Source organism: Stegastes partitus, unplaced genomic scaffold, assembly GCF_000690725.1.
Source record: "Stegastes partitus isolate 25-593 unplaced genomic scaffold, Stegastes_partitus-1.0.2 Scaffold91, whole genome shotgun sequence".
Taxonomy (NCBI): domain Eukaryota; kingdom Metazoa; phylum Chordata; class Actinopteri; family Pomacentridae; genus Stegastes; species Stegastes partitus.
The window spans coordinates 902,538-923,499 of NW_007577822.1; the positions used below are offsets into that span (position 1 = coordinate 902,538).

At 42.1% G+C, this 20,962-nt stretch overlaps 3 protein-coding genes across 3 annotated transcripts in view; 1 reads left to right on the top strand and 2 right to left on the bottom strand.

Annotated features, from left to right (window-relative positions):
- Positions 1-2,488, bottom strand: part of LOC103353988 (LIM and senescent cell antigen-like-containing domain protein 1) — a 28,509-nt gene extending 26,021 nt beyond the window's left edge. The window contains exon 1 of the mRNA XM_008277210.1: positions 2,300-2,488. Within this exon, the coding sequence (XP_008275432.1) occupies positions 2,300-2,331 (32 nt within the window). The 5' untranslated portion in view covers positions 2,332-2,488. The remainder of the gene's footprint in view (positions 1-2,299) is intronic.
- A 1,839-nt stretch (positions 2,489-4,327) lies between these two features.
- Positions 4,328-19,836, bottom strand: LOC103354001 (GRIP and coiled-coil domain-containing protein 2-like; the record flags this gene model as incomplete). Its single annotated transcript, XM_008277225.1, has 14 exons — positions 4,328-6,458; positions 6,743-6,944; positions 9,297-9,436; positions 9,785-10,012; positions 11,986-12,194; positions 12,434-12,610; positions 13,298-13,419; positions 15,461-15,598; positions 15,709-15,786; positions 16,328-16,428; positions 16,730-16,892; positions 17,914-18,018; positions 18,215-18,379; positions 19,717-19,836. Coding segments are annotated over 14 exons (2,022 nt in total), but the record flags the coding sequence as incomplete, so codon positions are not given.
- tmem223 (transmembrane protein 223) lies at positions 7,292-8,486 on the top strand. Its single transcript, XM_008277213.1, has one exon. The coding sequence runs from the start codon at positions 7,625-7,627 to the stop codon at positions 8,384-8,386; it is 762 nt and encodes a 253-aa protein (XP_008275435.1). The 5' UTR covers positions 7,292-7,624; the 3' UTR covers positions 8,387-8,486.
- Positions 19,837-20,962: the final 1,126 nt, after the last annotated feature.

Genomic DNA, 20,962 nt, shown 5'->3' on the forward strand with positions numbered 1-20,962 from the left:
AACCAATAGAGTTGGAAAAGTTTTACAGACTAATGACACAAACATCAGGCTTGATTGAGGTTCTGACCGGGTGCTCTGGCTTCCCCCCACAGTCCAAAGACATGCTCAGGCCTACTGGCCTACTTTCTGTATCATCAATGCAGCTTCCACCCAGAAACAGAGACGTGAGGCGTAGATTTTACATCAGCTGAAGGGAAAGGTGCATGTCAGTGCTCTAACAACAATGGGAAGTTAGTTGTGATTTCAAAAACTGAGGCCTAACCCCATCAGATGTAAACTAAACTTCAAATTTCACAGCAGTGTGGGACGAGGAGGAAAACACAATGTGCACATAATTAGTCATTAATGCAGGTTTACTGCCATCGAGGTTTGTTGTTGAGGATCTTGAAGCAGCGTTACGATGCCATCTTATTAAACAACATATTGCTAAAAATACATGTAGCTCTTGGTTTTGGCACAGTATTGACTATAAATGGTCTAATTTATCTAATAATCTGGCATAAATAAGACTGACAAGAGCAACACATTTCTTAATTTAATGCTGGATAGTTTGAACTTCTGAAGTCTCACATCAGACATGTGCTCCTCATCCATAATGTGGCTTTCATTAGCAAAAGCTGTCATTCTAACAGTCACTGTGTTGTTTTCTGCTTTATGTTCATTTGCTGTTAAAAAAAAAGGTCTGTAATGTGCTGTAATGGAGGATGGAGATTCTTTAGACTGTGAATTATTATTAAAAACAGAGATATTGTAGGAGTTGTGCTTCCAGAGCAATGCTTTTATCCCACATGTCAAAAGGCAGCCATGCGACGCAGAATAAATGAACTGCAATACGTGTGAGTCGCAATCACATTGCTTCACACCGCATGCATCCAGCTCTACACCCACAGCTAAATCCTACATCACACGAGTTCACTGCTTCCAAACAAGGACAAGTCCACACTGGAGACGCAGACATTCTTCTAAGCTCTGGTTGTATCAACACAGTGTGGGATCAGATAAAAATGTAATGCACTGGGAATGCACCAAGCCTCCTGGAAGGCGCTCAGTGTCCAGCGTGCTTCATAAGAGCCAGATTCATCCCAGGTCATAATGAATGCTGCAGTGCACCCAGCAGAGCATTCACACTGGTGGAAAAAAGAAAAAAAAAAGAAAAGGCAGCTCTGAACAGTAGTCCTCTGAGAATAGATGGTCAGGAAGTGGTTTGGAAAGCAGTAACTACTGTCCAGTGACTTTATGTGGACATTCCTGGGCAGGGAGGAGGTCGAGCTGCAGAGGAGAGGAACATCCTCGCTGCTTTTATATAACGTCTGTCAATCTGCCACCACGGTCCAAATGTGTGACCGCAGGCTGACACCATTACATCACGACCTCCTCGGGGGATTTAGAACCTTATCGATGCGTGTCTCTGTAAACAGCCTGATTTGTGCAACGCCATGTAAACAAGACGCCCTCCGTCCTCAGGTGAGAGGAATCTGGTTTACACTCAGTGCTGCTGGAAACTTGAACCTGACGGAGCTGAAGAAGGTGTGAAGCGGACACATATCTGACTTTCAGTTCTCCTAATTAGGTTTGTTGCAATAATAATAAGTAGGATGAGACTATTTCACGCCCTGCTGCTCATACCGTTAGTCATGTGGATGTTTCAAAAGCCCGAATAACAACAAATGCAATAAAATAAAACTAATAAACTCACTTTAAAGACGCTTTGGAACCCAATCTGTCATTTTAATTTACTTGATTCTAGATCAAGATAAGCTTTATTGACACATTTACAGACGGTACAATGTGCAGTGAAATGTGTTTTGTACCAGCCTCCAGCTTCAATAAAATAAAAATAAAAAATACAATAAAAATAAGTGTTAGAGAAGTATGTATACTTTAAGTATATCTACACATGTATACATACACAGTTTAATATGTTTACCTCAGCAGACATCCCATAAAGAGCTAAAAGATGACTCTTTTTTTACATTTAAACTGCAGCTTCCCTCATTCCTCCACTGGGGGGCGCTGCCTGAACTGACCGAGCTCAGATTGGAGCTAAACACAGACATTAATTGTCCTTGTAGATAATAAACTTCAACTGTCAACATTTCCCCGATTCACATAAGTTCTCTGTCTGAATAAAAGCTCAGAGTGGTTTTTAAATGTTTTTTCTTCTCTCCAGACAAACTCACTCCAGAGCTGGGCTGCCACTTTTTTTTTTTTCTTTTCCTCCAGCGACTAACTGTCAACTTCCCAACTTTTCGGGGAAATGTGCGTGTTTTCGGGAAACACGTTGGAAGTTCTCACTCACCCATTGGTCATCTCCGTGAGTCCGAGCATCATCCTGCCGTCTGCCGGAGCGGGCGGCTGTTTTCTGACCTCCTGCCGCTGATGTCCAGATGTGGAGGTCCGGGACGCAGCGCCAGCCAGCGGAGCTCTGCTCTCAGAATGGCGCAGACGGCCTCGCCTCTGTAAACCCGCCGCGCTGCACAGAGTGCGCCACTTCTGAGAAGGACTTTCACAGGAAAACCACGTCCAGGCTCAACATATAGGGAATATATCATAAAAAATAATTTTAAAAAAAGAAGAAAGAAAAACAGGGAAAGACCAATGCAAGAAAAAACTAGAATGTATTTTATTCATTATTATTATTATTATTATTATTATTATTATTATTATTATTATTTCTTTAATAGATACATAAAAATAAACAATTGTTAAATTGTAAATTGTACATATGGAAATCTTTGTACTGTGTCCTTTTTTTTCTCCTGCTTGCTTTATTTACATTTTTGTTTTTATTTTTTGTGTTTATTTTGTGTTGCTCCTGTGTTCAAACACTTCCCCTTGTGGATCAATAAAGTTGATCTAAAGTCTAAACTATTCATATTTTAAATGTGCAAAATGGATGAATCATTGGATTTGAATCATGGAATTTGCTGACTAAATGTGTGGTCGTTTACTTGCCAACTTTTTTATTTCTTTTTAAACTTAAGCTAATTATTGCTATTGGTGGAATAAATGTATATAAACAGACATTTACACCTCACACACACATCTGCACAGGTTCTGTAAATCCACTTCAATGGATTGTTTCACAAACAAACAAATAAATAAATAAACAAACAAATAAATAAAAACATATGCAGCATAACTATTTGTAAACGTGTTATTGGCACAGAGATGTTTAGGACACAGTTTAAAGACAAACTACTTGTTTTACAGTTCTGTCTGATGATTCATTAAGCGGTGTGTAATTCTATCTACATGCTGACAGATCACAGCATTAATACACACGTGTAGAAACTGGAATCAATTATGGCTGAAATCTGAATTTCCATCATTTAAATTTAAATAGCTCAACTTGAATATTTGTAATGAAAAATGTAATTTAAATTTATTGAAACTGACTTCCAGTAACTTTGAAATTAAATGTAAAATCTTGACATTGATGAAAATTCAACCCTGTACATGTTGTTTTCACATTTTAATTCCACTTCTTGATATTCAGATTCTTTCACACTGTGAATTCTATTTAGCTGCTTAAATAAATGAACACATCCACTGGTTTTGATGCTTTTCTAGTTAAAACCTGCCACGAGAAGGACCTGTTGCAAACCTTTAAACTTTTATATGCAGGTTTAATGTCTGAGAGACTTCCAGGACACACACAAAGGAATTAGTTGTTTTTGTAAGCGACAGTCGGCGCCTTTACCACTTTAAATAATTTATTTTCTTTCATTTAGTGTTTTATTTGCTACACATTTAAGTAATGACTGTTAAACCTTATCTGAAAATCAAAACAGAATATAAATGTTCTGCTCTACAATTACAGCTTAATGCCTCTGTTGTTTCTTAAGAGAAAATAAGGGGATTAAATCCTATCATGGGCTCCAAAACCTACATGTCCAGACCACACAGGAGGCTGCTGCAGTCCAGACATCAGACTCAAACCCAGACAGATGCTGCACTCTCACCAATCCGTGCTTTTATTTTGAAAACCGGGGGATCCAGGGAGTGTTCTCCTGTGAGTCAGCGGCAGCTTCTCACTCAGTCTTCCAGCGAATTAGTAGTTTTTTAGGTTCTACTGGCAGGAAACAGCGAGACCCGCCCTGCGAGGACTCTGCGAGATCTGCTGTTTTAATCAACACGTCGGACGCGCGCGTTAATGGACTGATGCTCGTGCACGATCCTCTGTAGACTTGAAGTGATCCACAGAGGAAGCACGAGCTCGGGACATCTGGAAAATCTGACTTTGAACATTTTCTGACCAGTGGAAAAACTGTACAGAAGTTCAACATGGCGGGTGGGCGTCAGAGCAACACTCTGAATAGTGAGATGATTTGTTTTCCTTTTTATTCATCCAGAGGCTTGTTACAGACACACCTGATGGACAACAGAGTTCATCTACTGCTACTTACACTCTGCAAGAAACTGAATAATGACAGGATGAAAGCAGGAGTTACAGAAGGCATCAGATGACAGCAGGAGGGTAATGACAGTGCTGCTCCAGGAGGATAATAGCATGTTTACCTTCAGGTCCAGTGACAGATACAGTAGCTGATATTTCCTCCCCAGACTCTGCGTCATGATACTAGAAGCACATTTACTTCCTTAAAAGGAAAGCCCCCAAACCCCTCTCCCCTCCTTCAGCAGCCATGGAGACTTTCATAGCAACAAGGGAAGGAGACCAGTGATGCATCTGTTCAAATATCCAGCAACAAAAAAAAAAAAGCTGAACCAGTCTGGAAACAGGAAACATTAACGCTTCACTGGGCTTGATCTTGTAATCCCTCTTTATTGTACTTGTGTGTTCACTTTGTCACGATAAAAGTGTATTTAACCTGTATAACCAAACAGCTGCAGCACATTTCTGTTTCTCCAGTGAAGCTGATTATTGAAAGTTTCACATCAAAATGCAACAGAATTAGATAATAAGCAGGACTGAACGCAATGTAAGGGGAATTTTTTTGCTTAAAGTTGGAAATAAATCAGGAAAAAGATTAACCGACAAACATGACTTAAATCTAGCAGGTAATATTTTATCGTGATGGTAATCTCTTGTAGCTTCAGCTGGCGTTAGCTGTCATAAATATAAAAGCAGGGGGATAAAAATACATTCACTTGTGTGGAATAAATCACAAAAAGCTGCCACTGGAATGATAAAATTAACTGGCCGACTATCTTGAGTCAAGAACAAAATGTATTAATGTAATGGAAGTAAATATGTGTTTTAGAGGGAGAAGGGGAGGAACTGTCTTTTCTCCGCCTCCACAGGAAGGTCAGAGGTTACGGTCGGATAAATAAAATCCACGATAGGAAGTCTTGCTCAGGGACACTTGAGCAGGGCAGATGTGCTTCCTGCAGATGGAGTCACGACAAATCGCTCCGTGATTAAACTGCAGCACAACAACCAACAAAAACAACTCCCAAAATAGACATCATTAAAATAAAAACAGGATATTACAGTAACGACACAGACAGAGCCAGAGCAGAGTCACAAACCACCCGCCGCTACGAGCCATGATGGCTCCGTGAAGGAAAACTGATGCTACTTTTGATTTAAGAGTGTGAGGTATCAGTAAAACCTTCAGTCAGAAAACACATAAATACATTAATGTGATCAGTGTTGGTCTGTGGAACCCTCCAGAAAGGCTTACGTGGACCGGACCGGTGCTTTAGCCTGTTTCAGTCCATCAGCTAAACTTTAACATTACTGCTGCAAAGACATTTAAACGTTTTTTAATCTCTAGCTCTGTGTCCTGCTGCCTTTAAGGTGGTAAAATCACATTGAGCGGTCCACGTACTGAAGCATTCCTTTGAAAAAAGATGGAAAGATGTGATTTGTACCAAAAACACTAGAATCAAGGAGTGTGCTACAGGCCCAACAGAAGTCCAAGAAAAATCCTCCTGCAAAGTAATTAAACATCTAATATTCAAGTAGTATAATGCCAGTACACATTTATCCTTTGATTAATTCCTCCACTCACAATTTGTGCCCATCCTGTGGATTAATGGTGCTTTATAATGCCTTAATAAGAGCAGCCGTCCAGTAAATGTCAATATAAATACATGTCAACAGTAAGCTTACGGAAAACAGAAACTTGTCACATTCATCGGTAAGAGACTAACGCATCTATTGCACTGCAAAATCAAATCAACACACACGTCGAATGTTTTGGTTTCCCTCATCTCTACCACACACTCGTTCTTCTCTGATACATTCCTTGGTCCCGTCTACTGCGTCCCCAAAGTGTCCCGGTTACCCCGTCAGTCGCCCCCGCTTTAAATGTGCATCGTCACCGTTTAGAACAGGATTTCACAGAAAAAAGGCCCAGTAATGTCGCCGCTGCGCTGTGCTCCCAGTGTCTTTGTTGATCAGCTTGGTCATCACGTCTATCTGATCCCAGACCAGCTGTGGAGGTAGGAGGTCCAGCCTGAGCCCCGAGCCCCGGCCCCTTCTTCCTCACCTGCACAAAAGGACGCCAAGAACACTTGGTTAGGAATCACAAATGCTGTGGAAGTGTTTTGTCCTCTGAATGTTTGGGTCACTTGGATGCTGTGCATGTGTGTTGCTGTATTGTGAGAGTACAAACTATAGGAGTGGCCAGGCTGTGTGGTCATTTACGTGAATTAAATGTATTCATGTGTAGATTCAAACACTTAAATGTAGAAGCAGTGAACCTTATTAGCCTTTTGTAGCACGTGTGGGTAAACTGCAGTGATGCACGAACCAGTTGCTGCTATTACATACCTTGTGCAATGGCAGCCAGTTTGCTTTTCTCCTCCGGACTGAGCTGCAGCATGGTGTGAATGACGGGCAGCAGCGCCTGCCTCTCGCTGCCCGATCGCAGGAAGATGAACTGCAGCAGGACGTTCTTCAGGTACTCCAGATTGGCCACACTTTTCTCCCTCTCCTGGTTTCTCTCGAGGCGACGCACTTCACTCTTCAGCAGCTGGTGGGTAGAACATACCAGCAACATGAAACCTCAAAACACCAAGCGTTGATGATGTCAGTTCATCGAATGCTGTCATTACCCCCAAAAAATTAAAAATTAAAAATAAAGATGGACCATGCCTGCTTGGTGTTTGTTTTTGTGAGTATGTCGCCTGAAACAGTATTTAATTTTTTTATTCTTAGATTAAAAATAGAATTTTTCTGAGGATAGACACACCAATTTTCTATAATTTATTGTTCTTCTAGAAGCGTAATCATTATCGCTTCTAACCTATAAACAGTTTGGTTTTGCTGGTTTTACAACCTTTGGTTCAAAATCCTTTTTTATTTAAATTAACTTAAATTAAGTTTAATATACAAAGGGACATTTCACAACAGTATTCACATAGTAAGGCCTTATTTATTACTGTTATTATTATTATAGAAATAAATTCCAAAAATGATTCCCTTTGAGGAAGCGCTTTGGCGAAGTCTAATTTTGGTCTTCGCTACTTTCCGTAACTCAACTCCTTACGTCACACATAACAAGTATGGCGGCGCCCTCTGAGCTGCTGGAGCGTCGTGTGTTGGATAAGAAGGGTTAAAACTCAAGTTAAAGGAGCGGTTTTTAAACCTGGACTGTTGTAGTTTTCTGTCAGGTAGTTTCGTGGAGGTTCGAGCCGCTGACTGAAGTGAAAGATGGGGTTTGAGCGGCTGCTGTGCGGGGCGCTGCGGTGCTCCTCCGGACGCTTCCTACTCGGTAACATTCGGCAGACAGTCTTTCGAAATGCGTCCACTTCACCGAGCAGCAGCAGCAGCACCGGGGTCTCTGTTCCAGGATTGCTCAGCGGGTTATTTGTCCGCCAGCCGGCCGCCCGTCGCAGCTTCTGCAGCTCCGCCCAACCCTCCAGAGATGTCACCTTGTTCGAGCACGACAGGACCCGCTTCTTCCGGCTGCTGGCGGTGTTCTGCGGCGGCCAGTGCATCTTCTGGACGTACCTGGCTCACTTCGCCTACACCGGCCTCAGAGACACAGCAGAGAAGGGCAAAGCCAAGGCGGCCAGCACCACCACCATCGGGCTGGCCGGGATGTGGAGCTTTGAGATGAACCTGGGCTCCAGCACCTGGAGGTACGGCTTCACGCTGGGATGCCTGGCGGTGGGAGTGGGGATAGTCGGGCTCGGGGCTCTGTTCTGCACGCGCTCTGTCAGCAGGGTGGTTCTGCATCAAGGTGGGAAGATGGTGACCGTCTGCACACAGTCGCCTTTGGGGGCAGAGCAGGGCCGGAGAATAACTGTCCCGCTGTCCCAGGTGGCCTGTCACGCCCACAGACACGAGTCCCCCTCATTCATCCCCCTCAAAGTCAAAGGACACAAGTTCTACTTTCTGCTGGACAAAGAGGGGACTGTGAACAACGCCCGGCTGTTTGACGTCACTGTGGGTGCATACCGGCCAGTTTAAGCTGTCCTGGACACTAAACAGACTCGCACACGGCTGCCAAAACACTATATCAGTGTATTTTTGATCATGTCAGTTTAAATTAAATAAAATCTTTGATATCGAAAAGTGCTGCTTGAGGTTGGTATTAAATATAGAATATGAAATCTGTAAAACTGGAATACTCTCATCTTTAATGCATCTATGCAACACATTTCAGAGTCTCTCTGCGGTTGTTTATTAAACTCCAACCAACACATTTATTTCTTCTCCCCTGTATTAAAACGGCTTAGCTTTAACTCTACATCTTTGCTTTCTCTAGAATGTGCAGATCTACATAGTGCCTGCCAATCTCCACTCACTGCAGCTGGAGCAGCTATGACTCTGCTCAAACACTGTAAAACTACCGTGGAGCAATTCAGCTATTTATGTCCGAAGAAGAGTGGCGATATGGAACGCCTCACCTTGCAAGATGACAGGATTGATTCCTTAGATTACGTATGAAACAACGGATCCGTGTTGGCGTGGCTTTTGACTGCTTATTTCACTCATGATACGCAGCATATAAAAAAAACACTCAGAATAGATCTCAAGTCGATCTCACAGTAAACAGAGGAAAGCGTCCTAACATCCTGTGGTTCAAATGTGTTCATATGCAGCTACAGTAATGCTTATTATTGAATAATGACAGGTCCCCTGCTATCACATGCTATTAAAATACAGCATCTAATGTGTATCGGTTCCAAATATCAGTTATCAGTCTTTCTTGGTTACCGATAACAAGCATCAACCCTGACAAACCCAAACCACATCATATGATAACAAGGTAAAACACTTGTTTTTGTAATAAAGGAAACAGCATTCTGAATTAATTTGCCGTTAAAGTCAACACGATACCATTGTGTTTTGTGTTTGTGTGTGGATATATACATACGGTGATTTGCTCCATGAGAACAGCGTTGGTGGCCTCAGTTTCATGCAGCAGGCTGTTCATGTGCTCCATGCTGCGGGTGGCTGTGCTCAGCTTTTCACTCAGCTCTTCTTTGGTTGGCTCCACTGTCCAAACAAACGGCTCTGGAGGCCAAAGACACAAAAGATAAAAGGTTTGAGCCTCATATAATCAATGTGTTTTGGTATTGATAATAATTTAATCACAGATGTAAACCCAGTCAAACAACATTACAACTTTATATCGTCGTTTTTAGTAGTTTTGAATGTAGTGAAGACTGTTCCATCCTGATGCAGCAAATATAACCAGTACACAGTGAAGTTGAGTTTTTACCTCTCCCTAAGTGGACATCCATTCCTTCGACACAAATAAAGTTGGGTCAAAAGAATGAATCAGGCAAGATTTGGGTAAAGGAATGGATTTAACTTAAATCAACTCCATGTTTATGAGTGCAGCTCTGCTTTCAAACACACCTTGTTTGGGGTCTGGGGATGTGAGGAGCTGCTCCAGAGAGGGGAGGGGTGTGAGAGCAGGGGAGGAGCTCTCGGTCTCAGTGGTCTCCATGCCTTCACCCTCCTCCCTGGCCATCGACTGGAGATCGCTGAGGGCCACAAGTCCCAAACCGACCGGGTTCTGGTCTGTGTTTCTGCGCTGGGGGTCTGATGCGAGGGGCTTACGGCTGGACTGGACCGCCACCGAACCTGGATGGGTGTAATATGAGTTGTGAGAAGCACAGCGTTATATGCATCTTGAAAAGCAGCAGCTTTCCAGAATTAAACTTCCTTCTTTTAAGAATGTGTTACATGAACTAAGGAGCTTTCAAACTGGGTAAAAAATACAGAATATATTACATTTCAAAACAAGAAGAACAAGAATTTTTAGTGAAAAGCTTTTATGATCACCCAGAGAAGCCACATCATTGCTGCTGCCAGGCCTCAGGCTTCCTGTAATTCCCCCAACAAAGGAGCAAAAGCTAAATAAATAAAAGCAATAAAATAATTTTAGCCAAGAGAAGCATTTTTCCTGAAAAGCACCTCTGGATTGTTAATATTCACAAAGCACACACAGCCCTTGAGTTGCTGCTGACTGTGAAGGGTTGTCCTACTTCTTTGTGACATGAGGGGGCACCAGACAACCTCAGGTCCAAACCAGTTCAGCTAGCATTAACAGTGACAACGAAATGTGAAGAGAAGGGCGAGAGGGAAGGATGAGGTGCTTGAGAAAGTGGGTGGACAAAAGAAAGGATTGCGATTAATGAACCTGAAACTGAACTCAGAGACCAAACTCCGAACCAAACCCCTCGTCTCCTCGCCTCCAGTCTGGCCCTCTGCTCCCTCTTATGAGTGAAAAGCACAAGGATTGCTACGACTTTTTTGTGTGTGAATGCATTATAATTATATACATTTTTGTAATTTGATCAGGATTAAGGTTTAACAAGTTTAATGATGGCTGTGGACCAGGAGAGCATTTTGTGCCAATCGGATCAGTGGTGACAGACCTCCCAACAAAAACATATTTATCTCGTGTGAAGTTTAAAAACACTACCTCCTCACAGAACATTAAACGTTACAGGAGAGCTTATAAAGGGAGGCCACACTGTTCAGGACTAAATACTCAGGAGTACAGATTCAAGACACATCAAGCTCTCAAGGTGGGAATTAAGAACAGTAATTTATATTAAAAAAACAGAATCCTGGACATTATATAAAACAGAAAGCACAGTGTCTAAAGCCACAACAAGAGAGAGAGCAGCTGACAAAGCTGCAGCTTCCACTGGTTTTAAAGTTAGAAAATACTGTTTCCTGTTTGTGTTTATGTACTGCTTAAATATTAAGATTAAAGGAAAATTTACGCCTAACAAGACACTGAACAAAGATCAATTTTATTGTTAGTTGCAGCTGATTTATAAAAAAAAAATATGAGGCCAGTGAAATTTGTTCAAAGGCCAGTAGTTTTATGACCCACCTGCCCAACAGGGCCAGTAAAACACACTGCTGCTGAAGCCTTCTGCATTTTAGCTGCCATTAAATCCAAACGTACCGTTAAAAACGGCTCAGATATGACTTCCAACGAAGGCTAGTATTGGCCGCATGTATCGAGTTCATCCTGGCGCCCATGTGCGAGCGGCTAATGATGAGTCTCTCCAGATGCCACAGTGAGCTGCTTGCCACACTGAGAGGCGGGAACAGAGCCGGGGAACCTTGCCAACACCTGGCCAGGCTGAAGTGACAGAGCGTAGACACGCACACACACTTGCCGTTCCTAGTCATTACTATATGTGAGTTTGCTGTTTGACTCCAGAGGGCAGCTGTGTGGGAGGTGATGAATGAGCTCTCGGTGCTGCTCTACTGATAAACACACTGATGCCCCCCTCTGCTGTTCCCTCTCCGTCTCCCATCAGTCCTCTCATGGAAGGGAGAAGTAAACAAGATAGAAAACTTCAACACGGTCAACCACTTGATGCTTTGGTGGATTTCTTTATAACCTACCGTTCATTTAAACCTTGAGATTACTGCCCTCGACTTCAGCAGCAGAGATTTTTTTTTTGGATCATTTTGCTGCTGACTAATAGAAACACTTGCTACCCATCTGTTCATAGTGCTGTTTCATGAAGAGAATCGGGTAGTTATGGCCTGTTAAATCTAAATAGGTTATAATTCCTCCTGATGCTTACTGTTCTGGCTCTGCAGGTTGAAGAGCTGCTCCTCAACCCGGGTCAGCTGGCCCTGCAGGGTCTCCACCGTGGCCCGGTGGTCATCCTGCAGCTTCCTCAGCTGCTCCCTGTAGGTCTGACGCTGGGTCTCCACTTGGGAGGACAAGTCGGCCTGAGCCTGGGACAGGTCCGACCGCAAGGCCACGTTGTCTGACTGCAATGACAAAAGCCTGGAGGGGGGGAGACAGATAGAGAGAGGAAGAGATTACAGGTTGTTTATTTAGGAGAGAAGCAGCATAGCATATGAAAGTAAAGGAAAAGAAGAGAGTCAAGTCCAATCAGGTGTTCCCAGCATGTGTCCCTATGTCTCATGATTGCAAATTCGCAGAGGAGGAAACGTTGAAAAGGCAAACAGGGAGTGGGGAAAAAAATAAAAATAAAATAAAAATCTAAAGCCAAGTGAATTCACCTCTCACGGAGCTCAGCCTCTTTGCTGACGGTTTCCTGGAGGATTTTGTTGTGTCTCTCCAGCAGGGTGTCGTGTTCGGTCTGGAGCTGCTGCAGCTCTGCGGTGCTGCTCTGAAGACTCTGCTGGCTCTCTGCCAGCCTGGTCCTCAGCTGCTCTACCTGAGAGGACAGCTGCTCCCTGCAAGACGCACCGCACAAAAAACACAATCATGTTACACTTGAAGCCTCGTTTTTAAGCGTCTCACATACTAATTAATGGTCACTGAATCGATTTCCTTAAAATGTAGATGACTTCTAATGCCACATTTCTGATACTTTATTGTCTGTAGATGCATTTTGTCAGTGGGGAGCCAAGTAAATTTAATAATTGCAAATGGCCTGTATTTGTGTTACACAGATAGTTCTTAATTATGTGTTCATTTTAGTTACATAATGCAGGAAAGCAGACCTTTTGGTATAGGTTTTAAATGCTCGTGACCATATCTGTACAAAAGAAAGACAAACTTGAATTAGGGAGTTGCCTGGTTTTGAGTTTTTTACACCTCATTTGGACTACAAATGTGTTCGTGCAGCCTTAAAGGTGTTTGAGGGTGTCACACAGGGCGATGAGAGACGGAGCATCAACCCTAATTATACAGAGTTCTCCCAACGGTGCAGCAGGACACCGACAGGATTAGAATTCCTCTGCTGTGAAATTAAGGTGAAGAGTCTGAGCTTCACTTTCTGAGTTAGTGGTAAAGTTTAACTCAACAGGTGCATCACTGTCCGCTGTAGTTTACACACATTTACCTGGATGTAAAGCACAGTCAGGTTTTTAAATTGCAGCTTTCTTTGCAGAGTTCTTTCATCCACCTGTTGTCCTTACCTCTCTAGTTTACCAGCGTCTCCCTCACTTTGGGTGGTGGTTTTGCTCTTCTGCTGTTTGAGCACATTGTGGACTCGCACCTTGTAACTCTCGAACTCGCCTGTTGTGGCCACGAGCTCATCCTGGAATCAAAGCACACATCAGGGTGAGATATACAGGAAACAGCAGGGCGCACGTTTGCTGGAGATATTCTGACAAATTGGTGAGTAAAGCTGTTGTAGTGATTTTTGATGGGCAGCCAATACAGAAAACTAGTGTTGTATCTCATGACTTTACAAATTCAGGGGGATGACATTTTGATGCCACAGCTGAGATAAAACTCGACATTAACTCTGTATGTTCTGTTAGGATGTTTACCTGTTTCCATTTTTTCCACTGATGACATTTTAAGTCGCAGTTTAATCCTCAACCCAATAAAAAACCATCCTCTTTCTTCTATTTAAATCATCAGACCTACAGTATGTACCTCTCCCTGGACTGTTAGTAAGAACAGCGATGTACCAGCTGGTGATGACTTGTAATGCATTTTCTAAATTATTCTTTCAGAAATTTGTGATTATAAAGTGTCTGATTATTGGTGCTTAGTTGAACTTTCTGCAATTCCCTTTCATTAATTTGTACTTTCACAATCGTATGTGCTGCAGCTCTTAAAATATTAGTTTATTTAACTCCTCACTTTGTAGGGAATAATGCCAGTCACATCATGTACTGATCAGCCGTCACACAGAAAATCACTAAAACCTCTTGTGATAATCGAATGAACGTCGCTCACAAACATCGCCTAGATTTTGTTCCATATTAGTTGATAATAAGTAATTTAGGATTTTGGACTGTTAGTCATACAAAACAGGCCATTACAACTTGTCACCTTCGGGCATTCATCAAATATTTTTGACATTGTTAGATTTAATGATTAATCAAACATAATTGAGAGATTAATAATGAAAACAGTAATTAGCAGCGGTCTATATAACAATGGTCTCTTTAAGCATGAGCTGCCGCAGCCTTCAACTAATTTCATCAAAGTCAGAAGCTACTATTTCTGCTCGTGCGTTTAAAAAATATAAATAAAGATGCTCATTAACCTGTAACTTGTGTCACACTTCAGGACTAATGCAGAGACACTAATGCATGCTGAATTAACTACTGTGATGCTCTCCTACGTGGTCTCCCTAAGAAGACTGCACATCCACTCCAGCTGCTTGAAAACTCAGCAGCACCAGTTCTCACTAAGAACAGAAGGAGAGCTCACATTACACCTGTTTTAAAGTCTCTGTACTGCTTATCTATGTCTTTTAGAATTGATTTGAAGATCCTTTTATTAGTTTATAACGTTCCTAATGGTGTTGGTCCTTCGTATTTATCCGATTTGCTTTCATCTTATGAACCCTCCAGAACCCTCAGGTCTTCTGGTTGTGGCTTTTTAATTAAACCTAAAGCCAGAACAATAACATACGGTGTGGCAGAATTTTGCTATTACAGCCCACATCTCTGGAACGGCCGTCCAGAGGACCTGAGGGCAGCAGAGAGTGCTGATATTTGTAAAAGCAAACTCAAGACCTACCTTTCTAGTCAGGCTTTTGATAGATTTTATTTATATATAACTTTACCTAGAATTTATTTGATCTATTTACTTCTCTATTTATTCAACTATTTACATTATTTAGTCTGTTTAATGTACAGTTTACCTAATTTTTGTCATTTCTTATTCTGTTTTTATAAATTAAAAAAAAAAAAAATCTATCTTTTATGATTTCATCTCTATTTCAATAATACGCTACTTTAGTTATTTATCTAGCTTATTTTATCTTATTATATTTCATTTTATCTCATCTGGTGTTTCCTCTTTACATAGGATAGCATTTCCTCAGTTCCTCAATCTGTGTTTTGAAGTCCTTTATTGATAACTTGACTGTGGGGGTGGGTTTGTTTGTCTATTCATCTTTGTGACTGTTGATTAAACATCGCTACTTCTTCATTTCTTTGTTCATTTCACTGAGCTCATTCATTTGACTGTGTCTGTGAGTCCACCTGCAGATGCTGAATTAAACTTCATCCTCCCTCTTTTCTAGTGGAGCTGGTAGCGTGTATGTTGTCAATAAACCTAAACAAATGGTTTTTCAGAAAAAAAGAAAAAAGAAAGAAATGCTTCAACCCTTGTACCTTGGCGGTGTCTCTCTCCTGCTGCAGACTGTGGATGCGTTGCTGCAGGGAGCTGCTGGTTCTTTGTTGCTGTTCCAACGCAGACCTCAGCTGCTCCTGCAGACGTTGGCGCTCTGCTGTCAGCTCAGACACCTCAATCTAAATGCACAAGCACACACGTTAGTAAGCGCATGCCTGTGACCGGCATCTTTGTCAGATTCTACATTTTATCAAAAGGGGGTAGCAGAGTGTCGTGTTGGGGGCGCAACCTTAGAATTCTCTAGCTGCTGCTGGTGAGCCTCCAGCTCTCCTTTCAGAGAGGCCTGCAGCATCATGAGGGAGCTTTCCTGCATGTATGCACACAGACACACACACACACAGAGTGGAAATTTAAATGCATACACCCATTTACGCAAGGACACACACACACAGAGATGATTAACTATTCCCACATCTTCAAGGCCTCCCTCACAGTCATGTCTGCACTCGGTTGCATAACACTATTTACATTCATCAGGCAGCACGTTACACACAGTAGAAGGAAATCCTTTGAGACACACCTATAAAAACCCGCCCACATACACATCTACAAAGGCGCAAACACACACATGCACATCCGTATTGCTATCTCATTCACTGACATAATACATTCCTCTAGTCCTCTACCTAAGAGGCAGCCACTAGTACTATGTGGTTGACTCCTAACTTGAAGCATAACCCTAAAACCAACTGCCAGCCCTCAAACTTTCCTTTAAAAGGGCATGGGAAAGTGAAGATCATCCAAAAGCTCCACATGGTGCCAAAACGTCCACACATGGTCGACCTGAAACTCAGACTGGTCGTAACAAAGACAGCTGCATAAGTACACACACACACGAATAACCAGACCTGTTTCTTGGAGTCGGCCAGGTCCTTTTTGGTTTTCACCAGCAGCTGTTTCATCTTAGAGGTCTTCTCCTCCCTCTGGTCCATCTGGGACTTCAAAGCCTCTGGAGACACACACATACACACATGAACAGGCACATGTGGACGCATGAAAGAAAAATGAAAATAGAAGAAAAATGGATCCCTGAATGCAGACTTGTGCTCCTAAAATCTGTCATGCACCATATAATGTAGAATGAGAATGAATGCATAATAAATAAAGTGAATGAACTGTCTCAACAACAGTGTGTTTAAAGCAGGTATGTTTTTATCATGATGCAAATCCCAAGTAACTACACAGTGCAACATAAAAGGAACTCTATAGGTTTTATTCTGTGTGTCAGTCAGTGTAAACGTCCTTCATACCAATTTCCTCTTTAAGGGTTTCCTCCTTCTGGCTGAGCGTGTTTATCTGAGTCTTTAGCTCCTCAGCACACTCGTCTTTCTCGGAGAGCTTGGCGTTGAGCTCCTTTACAAGGCGTTCGTAGTCAGCCATCTCCATGTCCAGCAGAGAGCTCTGCTGTGCTTCCTAGAGGCAGAGTCAACACACTACATCATGTCGCTGTCAGACATTTAATTGAACATTTCATGCTGCGATTAATCTGCTGTTAGAACGTACAGAATCAAATCAAGTTTTTTAAAAAAAGTTACCATTCTACCTAAGACAGATATTCTTGTATATTAAACTATTCTTACATAGTAAAGATTGATTGAAAAACAACATTTTGACGTATGTTTCAAGAGATGTCTTCATTGGTATTTGTGTGTGAACCTTGCATTTACAACATGTGTGCCCAAGACGAGCAGCAGTCCAACAGAGTCCAACACACAACCACTTTTGTTTTTTTGCATGTAAAATGAAAGAAAATATACTTGGAGTGTCAAAATATGCTTCAGGCCGTATTCACTAACGTATTGTGTAAATAAAACATGAGCGGTTACACGGCCTGTGTAGACAGATGGTTGAATGTTTTCTGTGCAGACACATTTTTTCTCACAAAAAATTCTGAGCCGATGAAGCCGGAAATTCTGGAAAGATTACATAATTATAATTCCAGACACATAATGAAATCTTTTATCACTTTGTAAACGAGTTGACTTTTTACATGCATATTTGATCTTTATCTTTGTACTCTTAAGTCCAGAAGTGTTAACATGCAAGAATAACTATCATGCATTTATTGTTGTGAATTTTATAAATCATCCAATAATAAAGCTTAATATCTCCAGTGTGTCTTTATTACTAATCTTTAATAACAACCTCCTGGTATCTCTGCCAAAAAACAAATAGCAGGGCTGTACGAACAATGTGGACACATGACAGAGTCGGACCTGCTGGCAGCGTTCATGTACACTGCTGTACTATGTAGGTCTCCACTAATGGAAAAGTAACAGCAGCTCCTGTACTGTGGGCTAGAATTGCTCTCTGTCTCTCTGTGAGGTGCTACTGTAGCTGCAGGCCGGCCATCACCACTTCAGCCGCTTGACTGGATATGCCCTTTGAGACACACGAGTGTCTGAGAAGCATTTGTGTGTTTGTGTGCGGCTACCTTGCGTAGCTGCTCCAGCTCCTGGGCAGTCTGCTGAGACTGTTGCTGCTGCTTGCGGAGCTGAGCTGTCAGCTCTTCTACTTCCTTCATGGCAGATGACAAGTCCTGGACAGGCAGGCAAGCACACATACACTCGTATACAAAGGGGTTTTCAGTTAGCTATAAGATGAGTGTACACAGTGCAGATTCTACGTTAAGAAATAAATCAGTTAAGACATGAGGATACTGAAAGAATTCACCCACTGCACGTGGTTCTGTTGTAAGATTAGTTCAAACATAAGACATCTCTTTTCATTTCTACCTTCAGCTTTTGTTCTTTTATAGCTTTCTCAGCCAGCAGCTCTTTATCCAGACTTGCTGACTGTCTTTGCAGCTCCTGGTTCTTGGTCTCCAGCTGCCTCACTGCGCTCCTCACGGTCTCCATACCGGCCAGTAGGTCCTCCTTCTCACTGCTCAGTGTCTCCATCTGCGAAAGAATAAATACTCCAGATTACTGTTGCTGTTGGATGAACCTCCAGTTCCCAAATTCTCAGTAATAAAGAGATCATGGTTGCAACTCAGGATTATTTTAACTGTGTTTTTATCTCAATTAATTGTTTAAAAAATGTAGATCAGTTTTTCTCAAGGCATAAAATCATTAATGAATCTTGTTTAGTCCACAAGTCAAACATATTTAGTTTACTGTCACAGAGGAGTAAAGAAACCAGAAAATATTAAAATCTAAGAAGATGGAATACAAGGATTTTCTTTTTAAAATACTCCAATCACTTAATTGATGACAAAAATATAGTTGGTGAAGAGGGTATTAGCTGATAACTAAAGAACAACTGAATTTCTAATGGAGACTATGTGATCTAATGATGATTTATAAAGTGAACAAGGGTCGACATCATAACGAAGCTCAGTTTTGACTCTTATTCTCACATCATGTAGAGATTTAGAGCCAATGCAGGACGGCTGGTTTCAATATTTTTATTTACATAAACAGTTTTAGTGACGTGTTAGCACGGTTTCACTTTTTATTCCACAGCATGTGTTGAGAATAATCTACAGCCAAAGAAAAACATAAAATCACTCCAAAATGAAGGATGCCATGCTGAGAGAAAGGCTGCTTTACTCATTTCATATTCCAGGTTTTCATTTGAAAATGCACTTGTGGGCAAATGCACCAATCCTGCATGAACACATGTGACACCTTTGAAAATCATTCATGCAAATCTGACAGTAGCAGACTCTGCGGGCCTTCTCTTCAAGGAACACTGAGCCGGCAGAAGCAGCAGCTATCTTCCATCATCTGTCAGCCCAACACTGAAGCTATGATTGGTAAACAGAGATGTCCAGACGTACTCCGAGATCCCTGACTAGCTTCAGTCTGCGCGCTCCCCCTGAGAACCATGAGCGTACACAAGAATAAACTTGCGCCTGAGAAGATGCTGTTGCACTAGCGCGCGGCAGATGGAAGCTATACCCCGCTCCATTTACCTGCCTCTTGTTCTCTCATTGGAAAGAGACAGTTATGAGCTTGGGGAAAGGAGTACATATAAAAACAATTTCTCCCCAGCTCGCCCAGTCACATCTGATGGGCTATTTGCAGGCGCCGGGCTGTCAAATATAGCCGGGTGAAGTGTTGGTGGCGAAAATGGCTCCCTCTAAATCACATGAAAACTGAGTTATGCGATAAGTATTGGGGAGATGTATTACTGGACAAAGTGGCACTCCTTAGATTTACTGGAGGGTGAGAGCGGTTTGTGTGTTTGTTGGCGGTAATGCGTGTGTGTGTCTGCGAGTGTGTATCTGTGCTACCTGTGTGACAGCACTGCTGAGTCGTTTGGTCAGCTCAGCAATCTGTCTCTCCGCCGCCTCCACCTTCTCTCTCTCCTTATCCAGTTGCTCTGTCTGCTTGTCGTAATCTATCTGCAGGTTCTAAACACACACACACACACACACACACACACACAAATCTTCAATATTCATTAGAGGAAGCCGGTTGAACAGCTCAGTGAAGGTAAACACTATGCATCTTAGATATCAGCTGCATTTACATTTGAGCGTGGGACAAAGCTCTCATTAGACACAACAGAGCGGTTTCTCCTTTAATGGAGACACAGCTGTAAAGCACAGTGCAGTCTGGGGGCTGCTCACAGACACCGCTGGGAGTAATATTTCGCACCGAGTCTGTTTTAAATAGCGCGTGCTTCCACTTGCCAATTAGCGGCGTAAGAAACCGATCAAATGTTAAATCAAATCTGTCGTTTGTATTTTGGGTTAATGTGTTTTAACTTTGAAGAACAGCTCATGATTTAATCTGATAAACCTGATCTCATATGAGAAACCTGCATGTTTGTGACATCAGGGCAAAGCACCTCATCTTTTTGTATCAGACCTTTCCGCAAAAATAATCCCTTTATGCCTTCAAATGGCTTACATGGAACTCCACACCATTACTTCCTCTAAAATGCAGGGATGTATGAAGTCCCTGCCTCGCTCTTCCACTCTGCTCGAACACTGTAAAACGACTCCATGCTACACTATCACAAGTTTCAGTTCTGGAGGAATTCAGCCCTATGTTCGGGTTGAAACCAGTTCTGAAGAATAATAACGATGTATAAAGCCCCACCCTGCAGATTTTACAGAACTAGTCTCTTATGTATGAACCTGTGCAAGTCTGAATCTTTGTTTTGGAGCGAGACATCAGTACGTTGCAGTGTCGAAAACCTGGTTTTAGTGGAAGAGGTCTTTAGCAATGAAGCTTTTTGATGAGCTGATAGACTGAACATGGACCCAAAACACACTGACCTCTAAAACACACATCAGTTTGACTGTGGGGACGGTCTGACAATGTAGGAGGAATGGTGAGGGGCCATTTGTGTTTACTTTGAATTAGTCCGATCTCTGACACGATCAAGACTTGAGTGTAAAACCTTTAGCAGAGCATCACATCTAAATAACAAAAACACTGTCCTGTGACTCTTTATTTAGTTGATCTCATGTGTACTATTCCCTCGTGTGGTCTGAAACCACCACGAGTCTTGTTCGGTCTCAGTCAGTC